The sequence below is a fragment of the Rhincodon typus genome, chromosome 14 (assembly GCF_021869965.1).
Source record: "Rhincodon typus isolate 14 chromosome 14, sRhiTyp1.1, whole genome shotgun sequence".
In the NCBI taxonomy this organism is placed as follows: Eukaryota; Metazoa; Chordata; class Chondrichthyes; order Orectolobiformes; family Rhincodontidae; genus Rhincodon; species Rhincodon typus.
In genome coordinates this window covers 67,176,464-67,201,361 of record NC_063345.1, presented here as the reverse complement: position 1 = coordinate 67,201,361, position 24,898 = coordinate 67,176,464, and the positions used below count along the sequence as shown (strand labels likewise).

General features: G+C 43.8%; 1 protein-coding gene across 1 annotated transcript in view; it reads right to left on the bottom strand.

Moving 5' to 3' along the window:
• si:dkey-172j4.3 (diacylglycerol kinase delta) overlaps positions 1 to 24,898 on the bottom strand; it is a 68,719-nt gene that overhangs the window by 21,737 nt on the left and 22,084 nt on the right. Inside the window, exons 9-21 of the mRNA XM_048605266.1 lie at positions 23,404 to 23,512; positions 22,583 to 22,722; positions 20,014 to 20,089; positions 19,382 to 19,473; positions 18,097 to 18,196; positions 16,570 to 16,831; positions 15,923 to 16,045; positions 12,560 to 12,659; positions 10,080 to 10,187; positions 9,660 to 9,756; positions 4,320 to 4,427; positions 3,353 to 3,466; positions 871 to 1,005 (exon numbers count right to left, since the gene is read on the bottom strand). Of these exons, the coding sequence (XP_048461223.1) occupies positions 871 to 1,005; positions 3,353 to 3,466; positions 4,320 to 4,427; positions 9,660 to 9,756; positions 10,080 to 10,187; positions 12,560 to 12,659; positions 15,923 to 16,045; positions 16,570 to 16,831; positions 18,097 to 18,196; positions 19,382 to 19,473; positions 20,014 to 20,089; positions 22,583 to 22,722; positions 23,404 to 23,512 (1,564 nt within the window). The remainder of the gene's footprint in view (positions 1 to 870; positions 1,006 to 3,352; positions 3,467 to 4,319; positions 4,428 to 9,659; positions 9,757 to 10,079; positions 10,188 to 12,559; positions 12,660 to 15,922; positions 16,046 to 16,569; positions 16,832 to 18,096; positions 18,197 to 19,381; positions 19,474 to 20,013; positions 20,090 to 22,582; positions 22,723 to 23,403; positions 23,513 to 24,898) is intronic.

Genomic DNA, 24,898 nt, shown 5'->3' with positions numbered 1-24,898 from the left:
TGAAGTCTCACTACCCAGTGCTGTCCTATTTCACCTGCCTTCTCACTTGAGATGTCAACCTTTCAAGATTTATCATTACTCCTAAAAGAGTCTTGATGAAAAAGCATTCAGAGACCTTTAATAATGTATGCGTTTTCTCATTTGCTTTGAACATTTTTTTTAAGAATAATATTGCAGGTGCGGATTAAATGTTATTTCTAGTCAGGGTCAAGAATCATGCTCTCAGGTAGAAAAGCCTCTATTGAGTTCCCAAAGGCCTGGCAGTGCAAGATACCATGAGAGTGAACACGTGACAGTTGCAAACATGAACAGGAATAGTCTTGTTGTCTTTTTGAGTCATTCATTAAGATTATGGCTGATCTCCTAACTCTACTCCATATTTCTGACTGCTCCCAAATTCTTGACATTCCCTGTGAGATATGTGGACAGGGTGAATTCATTGGGCAATTAATGGCAGTGGGGATGGGCAGTTGAATGCCATGTAATGGAATAACCCAAAATACATTCAAGTAAAGTTGGTAAAACTAAGTGCAATCTTTAAAGGATATTATACCAGTAGCCCTGGATCTCTCCACCCCTTCATTCTTAGCGTCAGGGTGTATTTTCTTTCATTGTTCATTTCCCTACACTGAGCTGTATATGCATTTGGATATAAACTAAGGTTTCATACAACACCAGTGTTTATAAGGACCCCAGAAATCAGTTGCCCAATTAGCAACATGATTCCGTTCAGGGCTTTTCACATCTCATTGTTATAACCTCAACAGAAATCCCACTAGGTGCACATCAGGAAAGATCGCAGTCACCACCAGCAATCTGCAGATTATCTGAATGCTGCACACATCAGTAAAGACAGTACTGAACACTTACCCTGTCTCTTGTTAACATTTGGGCCCTGTTCTTATGTTGTATTTTGATAACTCCTGGAGGCTGGATCCAGGCTTCACCATCCACCTGAACTGGCACCCCTTCATCTCCGCTAATAGTAATCTTCACCATACGACACTGCAATAATACAAGGCATGAAATTCAAAACAAGATTTCATTTTCACAAGTGATAAAGGAAAACATAATTCATTCAACACAGAAGGATGTCATTCAGCCCATTATGCCTGTGCTAATTCATTAGTAAAGCTATTCAATTAGTTCCATGCCACTTGTCCATTACTTTAATTCAACAAATTATTTCTTTTATAAGTACCCATCCAATTCTCTTTTGAAACCTGCCATTAAAGTCTGTTTCCACCACCCTCACAGACAGTGCAGTCCAATTTCAAGGAAACTTGGCAAGATGGATCTGAAACTGGCTTAAATAATAGGACATAAAGAGTAGTGTTAGAAGGATGTTTGAGTGACTGGAGACTGGTGTCCAGTGGTGTACCACAAAGGTCAGTACTGGGACACTTAATGTTTGTTATATACATAAATGATGTAGATGAAAATGTCGGGGGGGTGGATGTTAAGCAAGTTTGCATGATTGGTAAGGTGGTTTATAGTGAAGAAGATAGATGTAGGTTGCAGGAAGATATAGATGGGTTGGTCAGATGGGTAGAGTAGTGGCAGATGGTATTTGATCCTGATAAGTGTATGGTGATGCATTTTGGAAGAAGAATCAAGATGATGGAGTATTTAATGGATAGCAAGACACTGGGTAGCTTAGAGGAACAGAGGGATCTCAGGGTTATTATTCAAAGATCCCTGAAGTCAGCAGAGCACGTAAATAGGATGATTAAGAAGGCATATGGAGCATTTGCTTTCATCAGTTGTAGCATAGAGTATAAGAGCAAGAGGTAATGTTGAAGTTGTACAGACATTGGTCAGGCCACAGCTGGAGTACTGTGTGCAGTTCTGGTCACTACAGGAAGGATATCATAGCACTAGAGGGGGTACAGAGGAGCTTCACCAGGATATTGCCTGTGACGGAGACATTGAGATATAAGTAGAGACCACCTAGGCTCGGATTGTTTTCTTTAGAGCAGAGAAGATGGAGGGGGGACATGATTGAGGTATATAAGACTAAGAGGAGTATGGACAGCGTGAATTGAGAGCAGCTATTCCCCTTGGTTGAGGGCTTAATCATGAGATTTTAGGGTAAGGGACAGGAGATTTAGAGGGGATTTGGGAAAAAAAATTTCACTCAGAGGTGGTGGGAATCTAGAATGATACAGAGGTGCCGATGTTGGACTTGGATTGACAAAGTAAGAAGATCCTGACTTCACCTGACAAAGGAACAGAGCTCAGAAAGCTGGTGATTTTAAATAAATCGGTTGGACTATAACCTGATATTGTGTGACTTCGGAATCTGGAATGCACTGCCTGAGAAGGCTGTAGAGACCGGAAACCTTACAACCTTTAAAAAATATTCGGAAGAGCACTTGAAATATCATAACATTCAAGGATATGGGACAAGTGCAGGAAATTGGGATTAGCACAACTCTAAGTGGTGGTTACATTGTTGCAGACTCAATGGGCTGAAGGGCCTTTTCTGCACTGTATGAATCTATCGCTGTGTAAAAGTAACGCACATTGTCTTGCACTTAGTTCTTTCCCCAACTTTGTTATTTCTGTTTCCTTCTGGTTATGGATCTTCGTAACTCTGAAAACTGTTTCTCCCTATATTTTCATTACCCTTCAGAGTTTTGAGGTAAATAGTGAAAGGAAGTACATTTATACTCTTCTTTGATTTTACTTTGATTTAAAAGCAGTTTAAATGGATTGGGTAACACAAATGAGAACATCCAATCCCCTGTGACACATAAATTCTGTGTATAAAATTCACCTGAGGAAATCCAGCAGGCAATTCAAAATTCTCCAAACTTTAACATGCAAAAGAATTGCTTGCATTTTCAGAGAATAAGGGAAAAGATGGTTCAGTGAATTGTGGGGACATAATGACAAACATTTTTCATACACTTTCCTGTTGCCTGAGGAAGATGTGAATCACCTAATAATTTAAATTAAACAATATAAGATGCTTAAAGAAACTGTAAATAAACTACAAATCATTGGGAGTAGATTGTAATGAAGGTGGATTGACATCCACTTTGCAAAAAAACACAATGTGAACGAAGCTTCGCAGCCTCTACAGTCATACCAATATTCTATAACTGCCACAGAACATCCCATAATACTGCCCCTTCCCCCAGACTCCCCTGTGCTATCCCATAATAATCTCCATCCTCCCAGACTCCCCTGTGTTCTCCCATAATAATCTCCATCCTCCCAGACTCCCCAGTGCTATCCCATAATACCATCCTGTCTACGAGACCCATCTGGGCTATCCCATAGTACTGTCCCTTCTCCCAGACTCCCCTGTGCTATCCAATAATACTGTCGCTTCTCTCAGCCTCACCTGGGCTATCCGGTGGTACTGCAGATTAATAACCCTGGAAACGGCCATCTGCATGCTGCCAAATACTGCCACAACCTCCAGCTTCTTGTCATCGAAGGACGGTGCTCCATAATTCTGAAACAAAAGAAATGGGTTACTGGAATGCTTGGCTTGGACCCCAGAATCAATGTCCAGGGCAGTGACAGCCCCTTCGTTACATGCTGCCATGAAACTGCACCTGAACCATTCTGTGTTCGTGTATCATTCTCAGTTACCATCTCCCAGTTCAGTGCCTCAACAACGTATGACCCGTGCCAATGATGTTTCCTGTTCCCAACTTTCCTCTCGAAGAAATTAATGCTTCCTGAGATCCAGTTACAAAGGAGCTTCCTACTGTCCCTGTATCTCACTGCCTAGTTCTTAGTTGTTCAGTACTGAGTGTCAGTGCACTACTTAACTATGAGGGGAATATCAATTCAGCCAATCCTCAGATTGTGTAAAATTCCAGACAGGAATTTGGCAGTGCCTGCATGTATATGGAGAATAGGAACACAGCCTGATTATCCCTGTACCGCAGAGACCCTAGGCTTTAATTATAAACCTCCAAAATCAGCCTCAAAATGAAATTGTTATTAAATCCTAATTTGTTATTTCTCCAAGACTCACTAATATGCTGAAAAAAACTTACGTCCATAGTAAGTTTCTTTCTGCAACAGTTGCAGGTCATCGGTGCATAGATACATGATACTGAAATATACTCTACAGGGAGATGTCAAGATTCTCCCCTTATCACAATTCCTTATCTGAAGACTCCCTTGTTAAATTGTTTTAATGCCCATATGCAAAATGCAGTAATGTCCTTTTTGTTATGTGCTTTAATGTATATCTGTGCCATACTAATGTCTGTGCATATTATTCACTGGTATCCGTGTGCAGGCTACTTGTGTCTTATATATCAATGACCCACACAATGCATAAAGATACTCACATCATTCTCCTTTGTTCCTCCCCAGAAGTTAATTCCACCAGCGTAACTGGGGATGTTGAGCACTGCTAGCCCTTGGAGACTAGGGAGTGAGATAGACACTCCATCACACTGTAACACAAAAACAACAAGTCATCTGTGGGAATGTTCATCCGCATATCAGGCTGAACAGCAAGTGGAAAGATTCACATATCAAACATTACCCCAGTCAAAAAAAAATGGAGATGGCAGAATCCTCCAAGATCTGAATACTCAACTCCAACAGTTGATGTTGTAACACCTGTATTCTTTAATAAATCATTTATGTAATTTGATATGTAAGATTGAGCATTAAATATGCCGCATTACTGGACCATGCTTCTGTGTTGCAGATGAACTCTCTCACACAAGGGGCAGTGGAAATTTGGACCTGTCTCTCAAAAAGGAATGGATGCTAGGGTTCCATTGCCATCCGGATGTATCATGGCTTGGTATGGCAACTGCTCTGTCGAGGACTGTTAGAAACTACAGAGAATTGTGCACACAGCCCAGGCCATCACGCAAGCCAAGCTTCCACCCAGTGGACTACAGTCCACATTTAGGCCTTCCCAATTTGGCCCCAACCGCGACAATGTCTACATTCAGAACATTGAGATCCTTCAAAAACATTTCTCCCTGCGACTCCTGAAACACACACTCGCAGCAATGCGCCGGCATCGCCTTTTATAAACGCTTGGGAACCCTGCAGCCCAGTGGTATCAATGTGGACTTCACAAGCTTCAAAATCTCCCCTCCCGCTACTGCATCCCAAAACCAGCCCAGCTTGTCCCCACCTCCCTAACCTGTCCTTCCTCCCACCTCCCTAACCTGTCCTTCCTCCCACCTATCCCCTCCTCCCACCTCAAGCCCCACCCCTTCTCCTAACTACTAACCTCATCCCGCCCCCTTGACCTGTCTGTCCTCCCTGGACTGACCTATCTCCTCCCTAACTTCCCACCCACACTCACCTTTACTGGCTCCATCCCCGCCTCTTTGACCTGTCTGTCTCCTCTCCACCTATCTTCTCCTCTATCCATCTTCTATCCAGCTCCCCCTCGCTCCCTATTTATTTCAGAACCCCCTTCCCCTCCCCCATTTCTGAAGAAGGGTCTAGGCCCGAAACATCAGCTTTCCTGCTCCTCTGATGCTGCTAGGCCTGCTGTGTTCATCCAGCTCTACACCTTGGTATCTCATCTTCCATCCATTGACTCCATCTACACTTCTCGCTGCCTTGGGAAGGCAGCCAACATAATCAAAGATCCCTTCTACCTCAGTTATAATCTCTTCCAACCTCTTCTGTCGGGTGGAATATACAAAAGCTTAAACACACATACAAACAAATTCAAGAACAGCTTCTTCTTCACTGATATTATACTTTTGAATGGATCTCTTAAATTTCAAATTTAATATAGATCTTGTTCTTTATGTGCTTCTCTACAGCTGTAATATTGTATTTCTCACTCTGTTCTATTACCCTAATGCACTTCACATGCCATGATATAGATGAGCAGGTGTTGGACTGGGGTGGACAAGGTCAGAAGTCACACGACACCAGGTTATAGTACAACAGGTTTATTTGAAATCTCAAGCTTTTGGAGCGCTGCTCCTTCGCTTCACCTGACAAAGGGGCAGAGTTATGAAAGCTTGTGATTTTAAATAAACCTGTTGTACTATAACCTGGTGTTGTGTGACTTTTGCACTTTGCATGGTATGATCTGCCTGCACTATACACAAAACAGAAGTTTTCACTGTACCTACATACATGTGACAATAATAACCAAATCAAATCAAAATCAAAGATTTTCAAGACTGAGATCGATGGGCTGTTTGGGATTAAAATTTCTGTCAAGGGATAGGAATTCAAGGTGGCTTAATGAAATTTGAAGTAAAAAATTTGAAATGAATGGGAGAACAGTTAAGAGGAGCTGTACAACCTCATCTGATTCCTGTATTCCTAGTTGTGAATAATATTGCTTTTTTGACTGTACTGAATGACAGAATAATGAGGTCACTGTGGGCCTTTGAAAGAAGGCTTTTGAAGGGGAATTATTTGAGGAACATTGGGAGATAAGTCACTAGTGAAAAGTTTTGGTGAGATAGTTCAAGGAAGTTGGGCAAAAATGTCTTGATTTTGTTCATTCACAGGATGAGGGCGTCACTAGCTATCTCAGCATTTATTGTCCATCCCTTAACTGCCCAAAGAGTCAACTAAATGGCTGTGGGTCTGGAGTCACATGTAGGCCAGACCAGGTAAAGATAGCCGTTTCCTTCCCTAAAGGGCATGAGTGAACCAGACGGATTTTTCCTGACAATTGACAATGGTTTTGCCGTCATCTTTAGATTCCTGAGTCCCAATTTTTCTATTGAATTCAAATTTCAGTATGGTAGGATTTGAACCCTGGTCCCCAGAAATATTACTTGGGTCTCTGGATTAACAGATAGTACCACTGACCCATCACCTCCCCTGAGGATCTATTAATGAAACTGAGTGGAGGCCAAAAGCAGAGATACGTACGTGAAGAGAAAGAGATTGGTGAAAACAAATGTAGATCCCCTACAGACAGAAATGGGGGCATGTATAATAGGGAACAAAGAAATAGCTGAGCAACTGTATACATACTTTGGTTCTGTCTTCACAAAAGAGGACACAAATCAGATACCAGAAATGTTGGAGAATGCAAGATTTAGTGAGAAGGAAGAATTGAGGGAAATCAATATTAGTAATAAAAGTGTGCTGGGAAATTTGATGGGATTGAAGACAGATAAATCCCCAGGGCCTGATAATCAACATCCCACTTAAGGAAGTGGCTCTAGAAATAGTGGATGCATTGGTGGTCACCTTCCAGGATTCTGCAGACTCTGGAACAGTCCCTGCAGATTGGAGGATAGCTAATGTCACTCCAATATTCAAAAAGGGAGGTAGAAAGAAAACAGGGAATTATAGACCGGTAGTGGAGAAAATTCTTGAATCCATTATCAAGGATAGCAGGCCATTTCGAAAGCAGTGGCAGGATCAGACAGAGTCAGCATGGATTTATGAAGAAGAAATCATGCTTGACAAGTCTGTTGGAATTCTATGAAGATGTAACTAGTGGAGTTGACACGGGGGAGCCAGTCAATGTGATATACTTGGACTTTCAGAAAGCATTTGACAAAGTCCTGCATTAGAGATTATTGTGCAAGATTAAAGCACATGGGATTGGGGGAAATGTATTGATATGGATAGAAAACTGGTTGGCAGAGAGGAAGCAAAAAGTAGGAATTAATGGGTCCTTTTCAAATTGGCAAGCAGTTACTAGTGGGGCACCACAGGGATCGGTGCTGGGATCCCAGCTATTTACAATATATATTAATGATTTGAATGAGGGAGAAAAATATAACATCTCAAAATTTGCAGATGATCCCAAGTTGAGTGGGGGGAGGGTGAACAGTGATGAGGATGCAGAGATCCTTCAGCATGATCTGGACAGGTTGAGTAAATGGGCAAATCAATGGCAGATGCAGGATAATTTGGATAAATGTGAGGTTATTCACTTTGGAAGCAAAAACAAGAAGGTAGATTACAATCTGAATGGCTGTAAATTGGAAGAGGGGAGTGTGCAATGGGACCTGGGTGTCCTTGTGCACCAGTCGCTGGAGGTAAGCATGCAGGTTCAACAAGCGGTAAAGAAGGTAAATGGTATGTTGGCCTTCATTGCGAGAGGTTGAATACAGGAGCAGGGATACATTGTTGCAGTTATACAGGGCCTTGGTGAGGCCACACCTAGGATATTGTGCACAGTTTTGGTCTCCTTTTCTTAGGAAGGATGCTCTTGCTCTCGAGGGAGTACAGTAAAGGTTCCGGTGGATGGATTGTCTGACGTATGAGGAGAGATTGACTAGGTTGGGATTGTTTTCACTGGAGTTCAGATGAATGAGGGGGGATCGCATAGAGACTTATAAAATTCTAACAGGACTAAACAGGGTAGATGCAGGGAGGATGTTCCCGATGAGGCGTGTGTCTCGAACCAGGGATCACAGTATGACGATTCTGGTGGATGGAGATGATGAGACATTTCTTCACCCAAAGAGCATGAGCCTGTGGAATTCATTACTACAGGAAGTATTTGATGCCAAAACTGAATGTATTCAAGAGGCAACGAGATAAAGCACTTGGGGCAAATGGGATCAAAGGTTATGGAGAGAAAGCAGGATTAGGCTACTGAGTTGGATGATCAGGCATGATCGTGATGAATGGCAGAGCAGACTTAAAGGGTTAAATGGCCTCTTCTTGCTCCTATCTTCTATGTTTCTATGTTTCTATATCGGCTCCAGAGGCAGGGTGAAGCCAAGTATTGAGGGGATTTTAATTTTGGCCCTGTGCAGCCCCAGATCTTCCATTTCATACTCATCCTAGTGTTTTCTTCACAGATTCATCTTCCTAGGTCTTCACAATTTGCTCCATCCTGTTCCTCATCCCACTCTTCCTGAACCCTGAAATTTCACATTGATCCCATCCAGCTTTTATCTCATTCCTTTTCTACTCATCCCAAAGCTCATCTTTTCAAATCAACCCTTCCATATTTATCCCAGGTCATCTCCACTCATCCCAGGTTTTTCCTCTTTTGCCTATATCTTTATTTTAACTTTTCTCATGCCCTCATTCCAGACTCAGTAGGATACCTCTGGTCAGCTCCCTTCTTTCTAACTTCAGCACCCAGCAGGCTCAATCTTTCCATGTAACTCCCACCTACACAGTTGCTGTCCACTGACTGCCACATCAAACACTCCGAGGACAGAGACAGCATGGGGTTAGATACAGAGTAAAGCTACTTCTACATTCCCCATCGGCACTCCCAGGACAGCATGGAGTTAGATGCAACGTAAAATTTCCTCTATACTCCCCATAAAACACTCCCTGTACAGGTACAGCAGGATTAAAGTTTTGGATGAGATTGTTGACTTGCTCGCTGAGCTGGCTCGTTTTTGTTCAGACGTTTCAACACCCATGCGAGGTGACACCTACGTCACCTCGCATGGTGACGAAACGTCTGAACAAAAACAAGCCAGCTCGGCGAACAAGTCAACAACCTCAGGTACAGCAGGTGTTAGATGCAGAGTAAAGCTCTGAAAAGATTGCCAAAATTACGATTGTTTTGATTTTGTATATGGGTGAGCTATCAACTGTAGAAATATCCCATTTCTATCTGAGCAATCGAGTGTTAGCCAGATCCTGGTTTTTGATAGGGCCAATCCAGCCTGCAAATGTATGAGCATTGGTCAGTCCAGTGTTACCAGCCTGCCTCTGTTTATATCACACCAAGCACTGGCAACTGGGTATTGTACCTCCAGGTGGACTCTCTGCTCTAAATTCTTGTATGTTCTCTGAAGAAGTTCCTTGGTGCCAAGGACTCCATACCACATCATATTCTTAGTCCGGCTCCTGAACAAAACAAAACACAATTACACATTAAAATTGCCAGTGCACTCTGTCTCTAATGTTGTAAGCTGAAGTAATTTGTACAATACTATCACTCAACACGAATCACACTGTGTTACACCCTGTACATCAGGCACTGAGTCTGGGACAGACCTGGCTCAGTCTGTGTTCCACCCTGTACTCCAGGCACTGAGTCTGGGACAGACCTGGCTCAGTCTGTGTTACACCCTGTACATCAGGCACTGAGTCTGGCACAGTGAGTCTGTGAGTGTCATTCCACATACATAAGGCCCAGACCACCAAGACAGGAAACTGACATCCCATACCTGCATTTTTTAGGGTGCTCTTCCCTCTTGTTGTTGAACTCCAGTGATATTTTCGCATCCAGTCCAATTCCAAAATAGTTGTTCATCACACACCTCTCAGAGAAAGACCTAGAACAATAGGCCAAGTGTCACTAGAATTCTAAAGTTGTAGAATGTTGTAGCATAAGAAGGGGCCATTCAGCCTGTCATGACTGAGTCTTTGTTTTTCTCAGAAGAGCTCTCTGAATTTGACCCATATCTCAGCTTTCTACCCTATGACACCCCAAATAAACTCTCTTCAAATACATAACCAACGCTTTTTAAAGTCCCTAAGGAATCTGCTTCCACTATTCTGTCAGTTATTGCATTCCAGATCTTAACAAACTATTATGCACAAAGTCAAATTTCCTGCAAACTTTCTGAACAAGGTTATCAACTCAAAAATTTGTAATTATGCATATCCAAATCCCTCTACTTTTGTACCAGCTCAAAATAGTACTACCTCGATTTCATTGCAGTCTACCTTGTCTGGCTCTTTAGCTGATTCCTGTCCACTTGAACACCTCTTTGCCACTTTGCACTACAGTTACTTCAATCATAATTATATTTTGATCACAATTGTCTAATGTTCTCCTTCACCGCACGTGCTCAATTTCATTCACAGAACATGGTCCAGTCTTCTTCCTCATTGGTTTGAAACACATTGATTAAGGAAGTTCTTCTGCACATATCTGAAGAAACATTCACTCTCCTTGACTTTGAATGTTCTCCTCCAGTTTAGCAGAATATATAACGTTCATGTTATTCCTGGAGTAAGGTTTTTAACTTTCTCTGAAATGTGAATGTGGATCTTTCCTTCTGTCACCTTCTCATGAGTTGAGGGTGGGATTTAGCCAGCACCCAACATAGCAACAGATCCCATTGGGGTGTGTAACAAGCCAGACTTTGAATCTTCTAGTATATCACTCCTGTTGTAGTATGTCATAATTTATTTGCGATTATAATTGCCACTCCCTGTTTTTCTTGTTCTTTCACGCTGCTGAATCATTTTAATGGGGACTATTTTGTTCCCAGCGCAACAGCACTCTTGCTTTATTTCCCTGTGCTGCTGTTTCTACTTCATCTCCACGGTTTTGATAGTCCTTGACTCTACTCTCCGTTGCTATAAACTAAGCCCTCTCCTCTGCCAAATTCAGTAATTTGCACATCCACAAGTTTAATAGTGGTCAGCATTTTGCAAAAAAATAGACTTTCTAATTTTTTATTCATTTTAATCAATCATTTATCATTAATCATTTTCAACTGTACAGAGCCAGGAGAAGTGTTTGAAGGAGAATAGTGTAGAAGGAGCTTTACTCTGTATCTAACCCCATGCTGTATACATCCTCTGAGTGTTTGATGGGGATAGTGTAGAGGAAGCTTTACTCTATATCAAATCCAGTGTTGGCTCTGTCCTGGGGGTGTTTGATGGGGTCAATGTAGAGAGAGCTTTTTTCTGTATTTAATCCTGTATTGTCCCCATCCTTGAAATGTTTGATAGGACAGTGTAGAAAGAACTTTGCTCTGCATCAAACCCTGTGCTGACCATGTCCTAAGACAATGATGGGGACAATGCAGTGACAGTTTACTTTCAGAGGGAGCTTTACGTAATCTAATCCCATTCCAGCACTCTACTGTAAGTGTTTGGTGGAGACATTGTAGAGACATCTTTACCCTATATTGAATCTGCGCCGTGCATGTCCTAGGGGTAGTTGATGGGGAAAGTGTAGAGAGAGCTTTGCTCTGCATTGAATGCTGTGCTGTCTCAACTCCTGGAATGTGTGATGGTGACAATGTAGCATAAACTTACACACACACACACAACAAAAACAAATTTGCTGGAAAAGTTCAGCAGGTCTGGCAGCATTTGTGAAGTAAAAGAGTTAACGATACGGGTCCAACGACTCTTCCTCAGGGTCTGAGGAAGGGTCACAAGACCTGAAATGTTAACTCCTTTTTCCTTCACAGATGCTGCCAGATCTGCTGAGCTTTTCCAGCAACTTTGTTTTTGTTCCTGATTCGCAACATCTGCAATTCTTTCGGTTTTTATTTAGCATAAACTTACCTTCACTTTAAAACAGTAGAGAGAGCACTATTTTGTATCTAACCCTGTGCTGTACCTGTACTTGGAGTATTTGATGCGGACAGTGTCAAGCAATCTTTCCTCTGTATCTCACTCAGACTGTACCAGACGCCCTCCCCACTCCAGCAAGTTTAGTCTTTCTGTTGTTGATGATAAATATACAAAGGAATTTCCTATTCCAGACCTGCTGTAATGGAGATATATTTACTAACCTTTGTGGATGTTTATTTTGTGATACACATCCCAATTCCTTCATAGTAAAAGAAGAACCAAATAGGAAACAACGAAATGGTTCCTGTTTGGATTCTGGGTTCTGAGCTTCAATCATTCATGGATGTATTTACTAAAACCCGGGGACAGGTACAAAATGTTCACTTACATCATGCTGGGATCTTCAGGGAAACTCGGAGGGCTGGTGCCATCAGATTGGTCAAGGAATATGGTGGATGTCATGGAAGTCACTGTTCCTCTTCTTCCCCCTGTTAGTGCAACAATATACAGGGGTCAGGTTATAAATCTGCTCTGTCCCAGTGAACATCGTTCTGCACTGTTCCAGTGAAAGTCTCTCTGATCCGTCCCTGTGAGTTTCCCTCTGCACTGTCCCAGTGAGTTGCACTCTGCTCTGTCCCAGTGAGAGTCTCACTCTGCTCTGTCCCAGTGAGAGTCTCACTCTGCTCTGTCCCAGTGAGTGTCTCTCTGCACTGTCCCAATGAACGTCACTGTGCTCAGTCCCAATGAATGTTGCTCTCCACTGTCCCAGTGAGTCTCACTCTGCGCTGTCCCAGTGAATATCACTCTGCACTGTCCCAGTGATTGTCACTGTCCCAGTGATTGTCTCACTGAGTGTCTCTCCGCACTGTCCCAATCAACGTCACTGTACTCTGTCCCAGTGAGTGTTTCTCCGCACTGTCCCAACCAGTGTCACTGTGCTCTGTCCCAGTGAGTGTCTCTCCGCACTGTCCCAATCAGCAACTCTGTGCTCTGTCCCAGGAAATGTCTCTTTGCACTGTCAAATTGAGTGTGACTCTTCTCTGTCCCAGTGAGTGTGTCTCTGCACTGTCCTAATGAGTGCCTCTCCACACTGTCCTAATTAGCATCACTGACCTCTGTTCCAGTGAGTGTCTCTCCACACTGCCTCAATGAGCATCACTGTCCTCTGTCTCAGGGAGAGTCTCTCCGCACTCCCAGTGAGTGTCACTGTGCGCTGTCCCAGTGAGTGTCACCGTTCGCTGTCCCAGTGAGTGTCACTGTGCACTGTCCCAGTGTGTGTCTCTCTTCTCCACCCAGTGAGTGTTACTCTGCATTGTCCTAGTGAGTGTCTCTCTGCTCTGTCCCAGTGAGTGTCTCTCTGCTCTGTCCCAGTGAGTGTCTCTCTGCTCTGTCCCAGTGAGTGTCTCTGCAGTTTTCCAGTGAGCGTCTCTCTGCACTTCCCAATCAGAGTCTCTCTGCACTGTGTGTGACTCTGCACTGTCCCAGTGAGCGTCTCTCTGTATCTCATCTGTAACTGTTCTATGAAAGCCATCATCCAAATATTCCAAGTTAATCAATTCTTCCTGCTGCCCTGCTCTCTGTCATTTGGGAGATATCACTCCAGCTTTCCAGCTCTGACCCAAATGCCTGAATGCTGATATTTTCTTCTCTGCATATCAATTTTAAAGAATTTTCTTTATTTTGTGCAATTTCAAAAGCCTCCTCTTTTCTGCTATGGTGTGTATATATAAATTTTAGCGAATGTCTTAGCGTCTACATTTGAAAATTTTCTATTTTCTTCCTTATAACTTTATGCAGATTTCTCAGGCATACAGAAACGTGGACAAAATGTTATAAGTATTTTCCCTGTTTGAGGTTTCTTGCTGTTAATACAGCCTTCATCTTACCAAAATTATATCTGACTATTTCTACCCTTCTTCTAATTTCAGCATCACATCTGTCATTACCTGTCACCATTTATCCCAAGGAGACAAACGTATCGACTTGTTCCAGTGCCACACCATCCATTTCGGTCTCATTTCTTCTCATGCTTTTTCATCTATCACAAGTTTTGTCATTTCGGTGTTCGTACTAAATCCATGTTCTAAACTTCTAGACTGAACTCAATCCACAACATTCTGTCAAGCTTCTTCTGATTCCATAAGGAGCACTGCGTCAGCAGAGTGCTGCATGTTTGTTATGTTTCTGCTTCTAATTTTTATCATCATCTGACTCCCTGAATATTTGTTCTGTATCATTGTACTCCTCTCTTTCACTTAAAACAGGTTTGATTATCCCTCCAGACTAATGCTTGCTGCTTGGTCCAAATACATGCTCTGGAAAAATCTTACCTCCTCCTGCTATCAATGTCACAATTCATCAACACATCCACTAACTCCTGGGGATAAACATGATCAAACACTTTTTCATAGATTATGAGTTTTTTCTTCTGGATATCTATCGAAGATTGTTCTTGGGTTAAATATTCCCTCTTCTGCTCCTGTTCCAGATCTAATTCCAGACTTTACTTCAACAATTTGCACTTTAACTGTGTTATTATTTCTTTAGATTATGATTTGCAAGGTCACTTTATTCAGATGGCTCATTAAGCTTTTTGTTTTGAAATGCTTTCTGGTTTATTAAGTAGCTTTGTGAATAATGAATGCCTCTAGTCACTTGGAAAGTCCCATTTGGTTTTTATTAAATTGCAAGTTTCTGTCAGTCTGCAATCCATACGAATGATCACAATAAACATCACAAATATCTGTATTACAATGTATTCATTGAGAGGTGGCCATTGTCAGTAAAGGATTGTACAGTATTGAGGAATGAGATGGTTGGCTACTTTGAATGTTAAATGTGAACAGGTCGATAAAAAGAAAACAAATTTACTGTCTTTTTTCAATTCACTCATGGGACATTTGCACTGTTGCCAGTGCCAGCATTTATTACTCATCCATATCTGCTCTCCAGAATGTTTTGAATGAGCTCTTAGTTTGTGAACACCATGGAAAGCCGTCCTGCTGTTCTAGGTACATTAAGTCTATGTAAAAGACATTCTACAGTATCGCTGTGTGGTTCAGCAGGAAGGCTATTGCCACACGTATGGAGTCCAGCATTCAATCCAAGAACAAGAGGGCATTTCAAGTGATTTGCAAAAAAGCCAATGTGAGGTGAGTAAAAGCTTTTTCATAAAGTCAGTGGTTCGGCCTAGAACTGTGGTGGAGGCAGGCTCAATTGAGACATTCAAGAGGGCATTAGATGTTTATTTGGATAGAAACAATGTGCTGGGTTACAGAGGAAAGGCAAGAGATAGTGACTCAGTCACAATGCTCTGTTAGACAGCCAAGTGTAGACATGATAGGCCATATCACTTCTGTGATTCTGTGAATGCTGTGAGCTCCTGATCTCAAACTGATAGTGTGTGGAAGGACTGTGGGGAATCCTGCTCAGCTGAGGGCAATGCCACTCTCTAAGGGCCAAGGGAAAGTCAGGCACCCAGGCTCCAGGAGATCACACATCCAGGTTAGTTCAACCAGGAGAGCAGAGTGAGTGCACTTCACTGGCAGGTAGAGAACCTAGGCAAATACACAGAGGAGGAGGCAGTCCCCTTTTTGGTATCAGAAGCTGCAGGATGTACAAAGCAAAGGCTGGTGTAAACAGTACCCTTTTCCAAAATAGTGTAGGAAATCAAAGAGCAACGACCCACTGTCAAACAGATCCATCAGCTCTCACCCCCACGTGACCACTTGTCAGCGCAGATCTGACTCACCTGTCCCACCAGCTTTTGGTTTCACCTCCTCTGAGCTCTCTCCCTCAACTGAAGTGGCTAGAAGGTTAACGTTTGCGGAAGTGCTGCGTATCACTTGACTCTGTCTGTTTTGTTCATCCAGCACTGTGACGGAACATAAGAGTTTGAGATTGAGATTCTGATATTGCATCTCACTCATTCTTGTGTGATCCAGTATACAGGCACACTTCCACAGTCTCACCCATTCTGTATGTGACCCAATGTACAGGCACACATTACAGTCTCACCCATTCTGTACATGACCCAGTGTACAGGTGTACATCACAGTCAGACTCATTCTGTACATGATCCAGTGTACAGGCACACATCACAGTCTGACCCATTCTGTATGTGACCCAGTGTACAGGCACACATCACAGTCTGACCCATTCTGTATGTGACCCAGTGTACAGGCACACATCACAGTCTGACCCATTCTGTATGTGACCCAGTGTAAAAAGACACATCACCGTCACACTGATTCAGTACATGACCGAGTGTACAGCCACACATCACAGTCTGGCCTCTTTCATGCTGATGCGGTATAAAGAAAGCTCCAATCTGCTGACCCAACCTTGTCATGCCTTGATTAATAAAGCACGGACAGTGAGATGATCTTGTGACTGTACCTTTCTCTGTTTGTTCAATGATCTGCCGCAGTGCTTTCTTCAAACTGTTGGCTCGCAACATAAGTTGCTCCTTTGACTTGAAGATTTTGGGTACAGCGTTTGTGTCTGGAATTTTTTCTGGGTGCGCTCCGTTTTCTGTACATTGCTTCTTTTCCTGTCCCACAGTGGTGGGTGGAGAGATGCCAGCGGGAACAATAACAGCTTGTGCCTCATCAGTCAGAGCCTTCACCAACGAGTCCAGCTTCTGGGTTAATGTGGCACACTGAGTGAGAGAAACACAGTCACAGCAACCCCACCTGGAGACGTTCAGCTGACATTCTCAGCTTCCATTGACTGAATTCTTGTCACCTTTCATTGGAAGGATGTTGTTAAACTTGAGAGGGTACAGAAAAGATTTACAAGGATGTTGCTAGGACCTGAGGGCTTGAGCTATAGGGAGAGTCTGAATAGACTGGGGCTGTTTTCTCTGGAGCATTGGAGGCTGAGGGGTGACCTTGCAGAGGTTAATAAAATAATGTGGGGCATGGATAGGGTGCAGAGCCAAGATCTTTTTCTTAGGGTGGGGGAGTCCAAAACTAAAGGGCATAGGTTTGAATTGAATTGAATTGAATTGAAATGAAGTGAATTAGTTTTATTGTCACATGTACTCACTTGAATACAGTGAAAAGTTTATAAGTTGCCACTTACGGCACCATGATAGGTACAAAAGTACCTAGGTACAAAATCTTAAGTCGAGGTTTAAGGTCAATGAAGATGAAGCTGAACTCCATTTTAAGTTCTTTCTTTTTATTCTTTGTACCTAAAAATGGAGCCAGACTGTAGCGACAGAACACTTTTTACTGCATCTCCCTAGATGTTTGTGACAATAAATCATTCATTCAAATCAATCATTCACTCATTCGTTCAAGGTGAGAGGGGAAAGAATTAGAATGGGCCTGAGGGGTAACATGCAGAGGGTAATGCGTGTAAGGATTGAGCTGCCAGAGGAAGGGGTGGAGGCTGGTACAATTACAACATTTAAAAGGCATCCGAATGGGTATATGTACAGGAACGGTTTAGAGGGATGTGGGTCAAATACTGACAAATGGGACTAGGTCAGATTGAGATGTCTGGTTGGTGCAGATAAGTTGGACCAAAGAGTCTGTTTCTGTGTTTTACAACTCTATGACTCCATGAGTCTCTGGAGGTCAGGCTCCTTTTAAAGAATGACTTTTACTGGAGTAAGGTTTGTAATTGCAGATTATTGGAAGTTTAGTCGTAATTTGGTTATGGGAATTAATTTGGTATTCTCCTGGCTTGTATCTAGGAACAGAGATGCGATGTCCCTAGCTCTGGGCCAGAAGGTCTAGGTTCAAGTCCCAGCTGCCCCAGAGAGTGTGTCATAACATCTCCAGACAAGTTAATTGAAGTGTATAATGTAGAAAGAGTAGGCTGCAGCATTTGACTCTATATCAAGCTGGATAGTTCAGTTCTCACCAAGCTCAGGGCATTCTGAGCAGCATTTGTTTCCGCCACCTAAATACCCACCTTGTTGGCCATGGTGTCTGCTTCCTCCTTGTTATCCTCGGCCTTCTTGTAGGCTTTACCAACCTCAGCGATGAAGTCACTTACTGTCCCACAGAGAAACCTGCAGAATCACCAGAAGAGGATAGTGAAAAGAGGAAGCAGAGTGCTGAGGGGATTAATACAGGGGAGGGGCGTGGAGTGGGGTTGATGCAGCATTGGTCTCCCAGCATGAAGCTGCTCTGTCAGAGGGGCATCTTCAGGACTAGCTCGGGCCTAACCTGTACCCACTTCTGCACCAAGACCTCTAGTTCCAGCAGAGTGAGTAACCAGGGTTAGCTTCATCTCCACTCTGTCACGGTGAGCTCCTGGATCTTGCAGTAATGCCCTAACTTTCTGTTAATGTGTAGCCAGTGGCAGGAACTTCCTGTTGGTACAGAACTGCCTCTCTGGATATGCTCTTCGGTCACAATCCAAATGAAGGGGGTAGAATTTCATGAAGTCCTGCTTTCCACAGTCTGTCCTGATTTTAACCATCCGACATCACTAGAGTCCTTATATTTTTACAGAACATTTTGGAAAGGCTGGTAGAACAGATGGTCTCAGCTCCCAGGATAGTCTCCGAATCAATGGCATATACCATTCTCTGATAATGCAGACAGGACCTAAGTGGCCTGACCTCTTTCAAACTAACTCCAACACACGGTTTTACTTTCAAAGACAATTCACACACTGCTGCTGGTGACTGTACCTGCATTAATGCACTGTCTGTAGCCCAAGGCTCCTTGCATTGATAGGACAGGCAGATTCTGTGATCCCTGCCTCTCCTTCAAAGGCTCTGTCCACAATAATCTGGTGCACCCCACGCCAACCTTCGGCCCCCATTTCAACTGGGCATGGCTGAATGACCAAGAAAATCTTAATGTAATTTTGCTCCTGTACAATGCAGTTAATTTGTAACTGCCCTCTGAAACCATGAATCCATTCGAGGGCAATTAGAGATGGGCATCAAATCGCTGTTGGCCACATTCTACAGATGAAATCTCAGACCATTGCTGGAGTTTCTGTCCTGGCACCCCTCATGGTCTTGGGTGACCCATATTGTGCATTGCAGCACAGGAGTGAGCTGAACAATATCCAGGAAATTCCATCGTCAAGCTCTGGCAAGACCATAACTCCCCAGGGCCAGAACAGCATGTTGGAGCTGTTTGTGTCTGAGCCCTCCTAGTAAACAGACCCTCTTTAAGCAGTTTCAAAACCAGCAAAAGCTACAGGTTGTTGAAGCTTAAACAGGGAGAAGCAAGTTTACCTGGCAGAGGAAATAACGTCAGAGTGTTGATCGGAATCAAGGACTTTTGTTAAATGATAAACAACGGAATCGGCGTATTGAGAGATCGGATCCTGTGAAAAGAGAATGGCAACAGTACAGCTTACCAGACTAACCCTCGTGATTACTCACTATATACACACTACTACAGCAACTGTAGAAGGCTTACAACAGGGAGTGCAGGAGACACTGACTGTACAACAGGGACTGTGGGAGACATTGGCAGTACAAAAGGGACTGTAGGAGACAGACTGTACATCAGGCACTGTAGGAGGTACGGACTGTATAATAGGGATTGTAGAGATGCTGACTGTACAACATAGACAATAAGAATAATTCCTGTCTCCTTTCCTCCTGTATGCCGAACGGGAATGTAGTGATATTTTACTTCTATGTCAACAACTGATGTTGTAAATTCTCTGGAATTAAATTGTGCATGTGATTGGGCATTATGGAGTTTTTACTTTCTGAAATCCATATTTCGAACACGCAAATACAAAACTTGTGGCTTTTTCCCGTCTCCACACAACCTCCTTTTAGATGACATATTTCTCAGATAAATGTTGGAGTCTGTTAACAGCAGCTTATAATCCTTCAGAATCTCATGTCTGCACCTGGGAATTGTAAACCTCGTCTCCTGTTATGATGGGAAGTGGCTTCGTTGCTGCTTCATATGTCATGATGCTCCACCTGTGGGATAGAGAGTAGAGAAGCCAGTCATCCCAGTCATACAACCCACAGTACACATTACTCAGAGCTTAGGGGGGGAGGGTGCTGTCCTATGTCACAAAACACTTCACAACTTGAAAACAGAACCCCACCACATGACTGGTAAGACTCCCAGAGCATGACAAGTGGAACATCAACAGACTATTCCAGAGAGAGAGAGACAGACAGACAGACAGATTCAATAAGCTATACTTATTGAAGTAAAAATGAGCGACACTATATTGAGGGGCTTGGATGGGGGGATTCTGTCTGTGATAGGGGGCAGTGATGGTGCGAATCGGCCTCTAATAGGTGGCAGTGATGATACTCTTCGTAATGGGGGAATTCTCTCTGTAATAGGGGACAGTGATTGTGGGATTCTCTCTGTAATGGGGGGACAGTGATGGGGGATTCTCTCTGTAAAAGGGAATGGTAATGGCGGAATTCTCTCTGTAATGGGGGCAGTGATGGGGGGGATTCTCTCTGTAATGGGGGCGGTGATGGGGGGTATTCTGTCTGTAATGGGGCTGTCATTGTGGGATTCTCTCTGAAAAATGAGACAGTGATGGGGTCTTCTCTCTGTGATAGGGGACAGTGATTGCAGGATATTCTCTGTAATGGGGGCAGATATGGTGGGATTCTCTCTGAAATGGGGACAGTGAAGGGGGGATTCTCTCTGTAATGGGAGCAGTGATGGTGGGATTCTCTCAGTAAAGGGAGGCAGCGATGGGGGGCTTCTCTCTGTGATAGGGTACAGTGATTGGGGGATTCTCTCTAACGGGGGCAGTGATGTTGGGATTCTCTCTGAAATGGGGACAGTGAAGGCGGGATTCTCTCTGTAATGGGGGCAGTGTTGGTGGGAATCGCTTTGTAACAGGGGGCAGTGATGGGTGGTATCTGTCTATAATAATGAGCTCTCAAGGGGAAATCCCATCATAAACTGTGTGTAATACACAGTGCAGAGAGAGATACCGAATGGTTTGCTTGGGCCAGATGGCAGATGACTGACCAGGAAGGAGAGTCCTGCGCCCAGCACTGATCACACTGCAATGTGAGCTCTTCAGAATACTGGCAGGATGTTACATTACTCCTGTTCTCACCCTGTACCTTCTTTCTGTGAGACACCCTGGGGAAGGCCCGTGGTGTAGAATATGGATGTGGAAGCTTTGGAGAGAGTACAGAGAAGGTTCACCAGGATGTTGCCTGGTCTCCAGGGCATTGGCTATGAGGATAAGTTAAAAAGACTAGGATTGTTTTCACTGGAAAGATGGCGGCTGAGAGGAGACCTGATAGAGGTCTACAAAATTATGAGAGGCATAGATAGGGTGGATCGTCAGAGGCTTTTTCCCAGGGTGAAAGTTTCAATTACAAGGGGGCACAGGTTCAAGGTCAGAGGGGGAAAGTTTAAGGGAGATGTGCAAGGGAAGGTTTTCACGCAGAGAGTGGTAGCAGCCTGGAATGCACTACCAGAAGAGGTCTTAGAAGGGGGCACATTGAAGACATTTAAGAGGCACCTAGATGTATACATTAGTAGGGAGGGAATAGAAGGATCGAAAAATGGCAGGTTTGTTTTTAGATTAATTGGGGCATGATGATAAGCACAGGCTTGGAGGGCCAAGGGCCTGTTCCTGTGCTGTACTTTTTCATTTGCTCATATGCCCCAGGTAATGGCAGAAGAGGTAATGAACCTGAAGGAGGAATGGCTGAAGGAAATCCAGTGTGGGTTTGAATAAATGAGCAGAGTGTCTGAGAAAGTGTGGGATAAGGGAACAAACCATCGCTGTGAAGAGGAATTAATGGAGGACACTCCTGGATTCCGCAGTGCTGGTGTGGGATAGGGTAGTGGCACTTCAAACAGAACAGGAGTTCAGAGATTGTGCATACACAGAGGTTTAAAAAGGCAAGAGGTTTCAACAGACCAAATAAAGAGAATAACAGGAGCACCTAGATTGAAGATAATTGGCAAAAGAACTAGAAAGATGTTCCTAAAGTAATTTGATTGAACCTGACATGCACTGTCCTGAAAGGCTGATGAAAGCAGATTCAAGCATAGCTTTCAAACAGGAATTGGATAAGTAAAAGTAAAATACTGCAGATGCAGGCAATCTGAAACAAACACACAAATTGCTGATGAGCGTCAGTAGGTCTGGGAGCATCCGATACATTCCTCTTCAGAACTGTCAGTCTTCAGCTCCGAAGAAGACTCACATTAAACTCGAAACGTTAACTCTGTTTCTTTCTCCTCAGATGCTGCCAGGCCTGCCAGTAATTTGTTTTAGGAGTTGGCTAAAAACTTTTTAAAAACATTTTCCGGGTTATGAGCAAAGAGCAGTGGGAATGAGGGGAATTGATAGCTCGCTAAAACATGAGAGGCTGAATAGCCTCTTCCTTGGATTGCGTGGCAAGGAGGGAGGCTGCCTGGCAGGGAGGATGGTCATGGGAGAGAGATACATCAACACAAGCCGACACTCTTACCTGTCCAGCATCTTGGTGGTGGCACGCTCCAGTTTGGCCACAACCTGAGGAAGCTGTGCATCATCGTCACATAGTCCACCCCAGCCGAGTACCCTCGCCAGGTCATTGCCTGTTCCCAGGGGCAGCACACCCAGCTTACACTGGCAAAGAGAATGAAATACTTCAGCGATCGAGACTAGCTCACTGTCAGACATCTGTCACGCAGTTCCCAAGAAGGGTGACTGCACACGAAATGTTAACTCTGCTTTCTCTCCACAGATACTGCCAGACTGACTGAATTTTTCCAGAAAATTCTGGTTTTGTTTCTGTCTGTCACTATCTGCTCACTCTCAACCCTTCGCAGTCTGTCTCTAAGTCCCACCTTTGTCTTTCATTCTCTGACACGTCCTCTCCCATCTATCTGTCTGCGTCTCAGTCCCACCATCTCCTGCCTGTCTGTCTCCATCTCACCATCTCCTGCCTCTCTGTGTCTCAGTCCCAATGTCCCCTGTCTGTCTGTCTCAGTCCCACCCTTGTCTTTTTGTCTGTTTCTAAGTCCAACCCTCTCTTGTCTGACTGTTTGTTTGTCTGCCTGTCTGTCTCAGTTCCACACTCTCCTGTCCATTAGTCTGTCTGTCAGTTCATCTTCTCCTGTCTGTCTGTTTCTCTGTCCCTCAGTCCCACCCTCTCTGGTCTGTCTGTCTGTCTGTCTCAGTCCCACTCTTGTCTGTCTCTGCTCAGTATTACTGCAGCAACATACAAATCCAAGAGTTAATTAAAAATAAAACACATCTCCAGGTTAAGCAAATAAAAACAAACCAAGGTCCATGTCACTCACTGACCTGTTTGTGTAAACCCATTTTATCGATTTCGGACAAGACCCAGCCCACACTTCCATCTCCTCCACAGGCCAGAATTCGGAATGTAGCAAACTTCTGGAACAGTCGTAGGCTGCCAGAGAACAAACACAGTACAGCTTCACTCCAGATCGAGCAAAGAAGCAGCAAAAGTCAAACTCCCCGAATGTTTGTAGTAACCTCCCTCCTCCACCCACCCCAGAATTTCCTGATGGTGGCTTTCGCACTGGGTTTGAAATATGCACAGAATGCAGTGGTATTGCTGTTGAAGCTGCAGCATGAAATAGGAACAGCTTCAAGCAAATCTCATGTGATTCCATGCAGATAGTTTGTAAAGATTTGCATTTGTCTTTGCATAACTGAAAACAAGGTTCAGTAATCGCATCAGTAAATTCATTCTGAAATGTTGGCCAAACAATTCCTTTGGAAGTAATGACAGATTCACCACACCAGCACTGTATCAAAAGGGCTAAGATCTTGAGGAATTATGTCTACAACCCAGCTAGATACTACAATGCATAGATCATAGAATCCCTACAGTGTATAAACAGGCCCTTCGGCCCAACAAGTCTACATCGACCCACAGAGCATCCCACCCAGATCCATCCACCTAATCTACACATCCCTGAACACTACAGGCAATTTAGCATGGCCAATCCACCTAACCTGCACATCTTTGGACTATGTGAGGAAGCCAGAGCACCTGGAAGAATCCCAGACAGACATGGGGAGAATGTGCAAAGTCCACACAGACAGTTGCCCAAGGGTGGAGTTGAACCCAGGTCCCTGGCGCTGTGAGGCAGCAGTGCTAACCACTGAGCCACTGTGCCACCCCAATACTGACAAAATACCGCACTATTTCAGAAACTATACTGAGGGAGTCCTGCACTGTCGGACAGCAAGCTTGAAGGGGATATATGCTGAGGAAAGGCTGTAATATTGGACTATCTGAGGGGCTTATGATGAAGAAACACTAGGTGAAGAAGGCTCAGTATTCAGGAAGTGATGTACAAGTCAGGGTCAGTACTAAGAGAGTTGTGTACTGTCAGAGGGTCAGTACTGAAGGAGTGGTGCACTGTCGGAGGGTCAGTACTGAGGGAGTGCCACACTGTCAGAGGGTCAGTTCTGTGGGAGTGCTGCACTGTCAGAGGGTCAGTACTGAGGGAGCACTGCACTGTCAGAGGGTCAGTGCTGAAGGAGTGCTGCACTGTCAGAGGGTCAGTACTGAGGGAGTGCCGCACTGTAAGAGGAGCGACCTTTCGGTTGAGTTAAAAGATCCCATTCAACAAAGGATAGAGATCTCTCGTGCTGGCCTGGTCAAGAGACCTACCCAAAAAAAACAGCACCAACAAAACAGATGAACCTTTAATTCACGTCACAGTTACTGACATTCGTGTTAAGCAGCTGACACGAAATTGTACTGTGCAAACCGAATTGCAAGTGGAAATGCTGAGGAATGTTTAACAATGATAAGCCACGA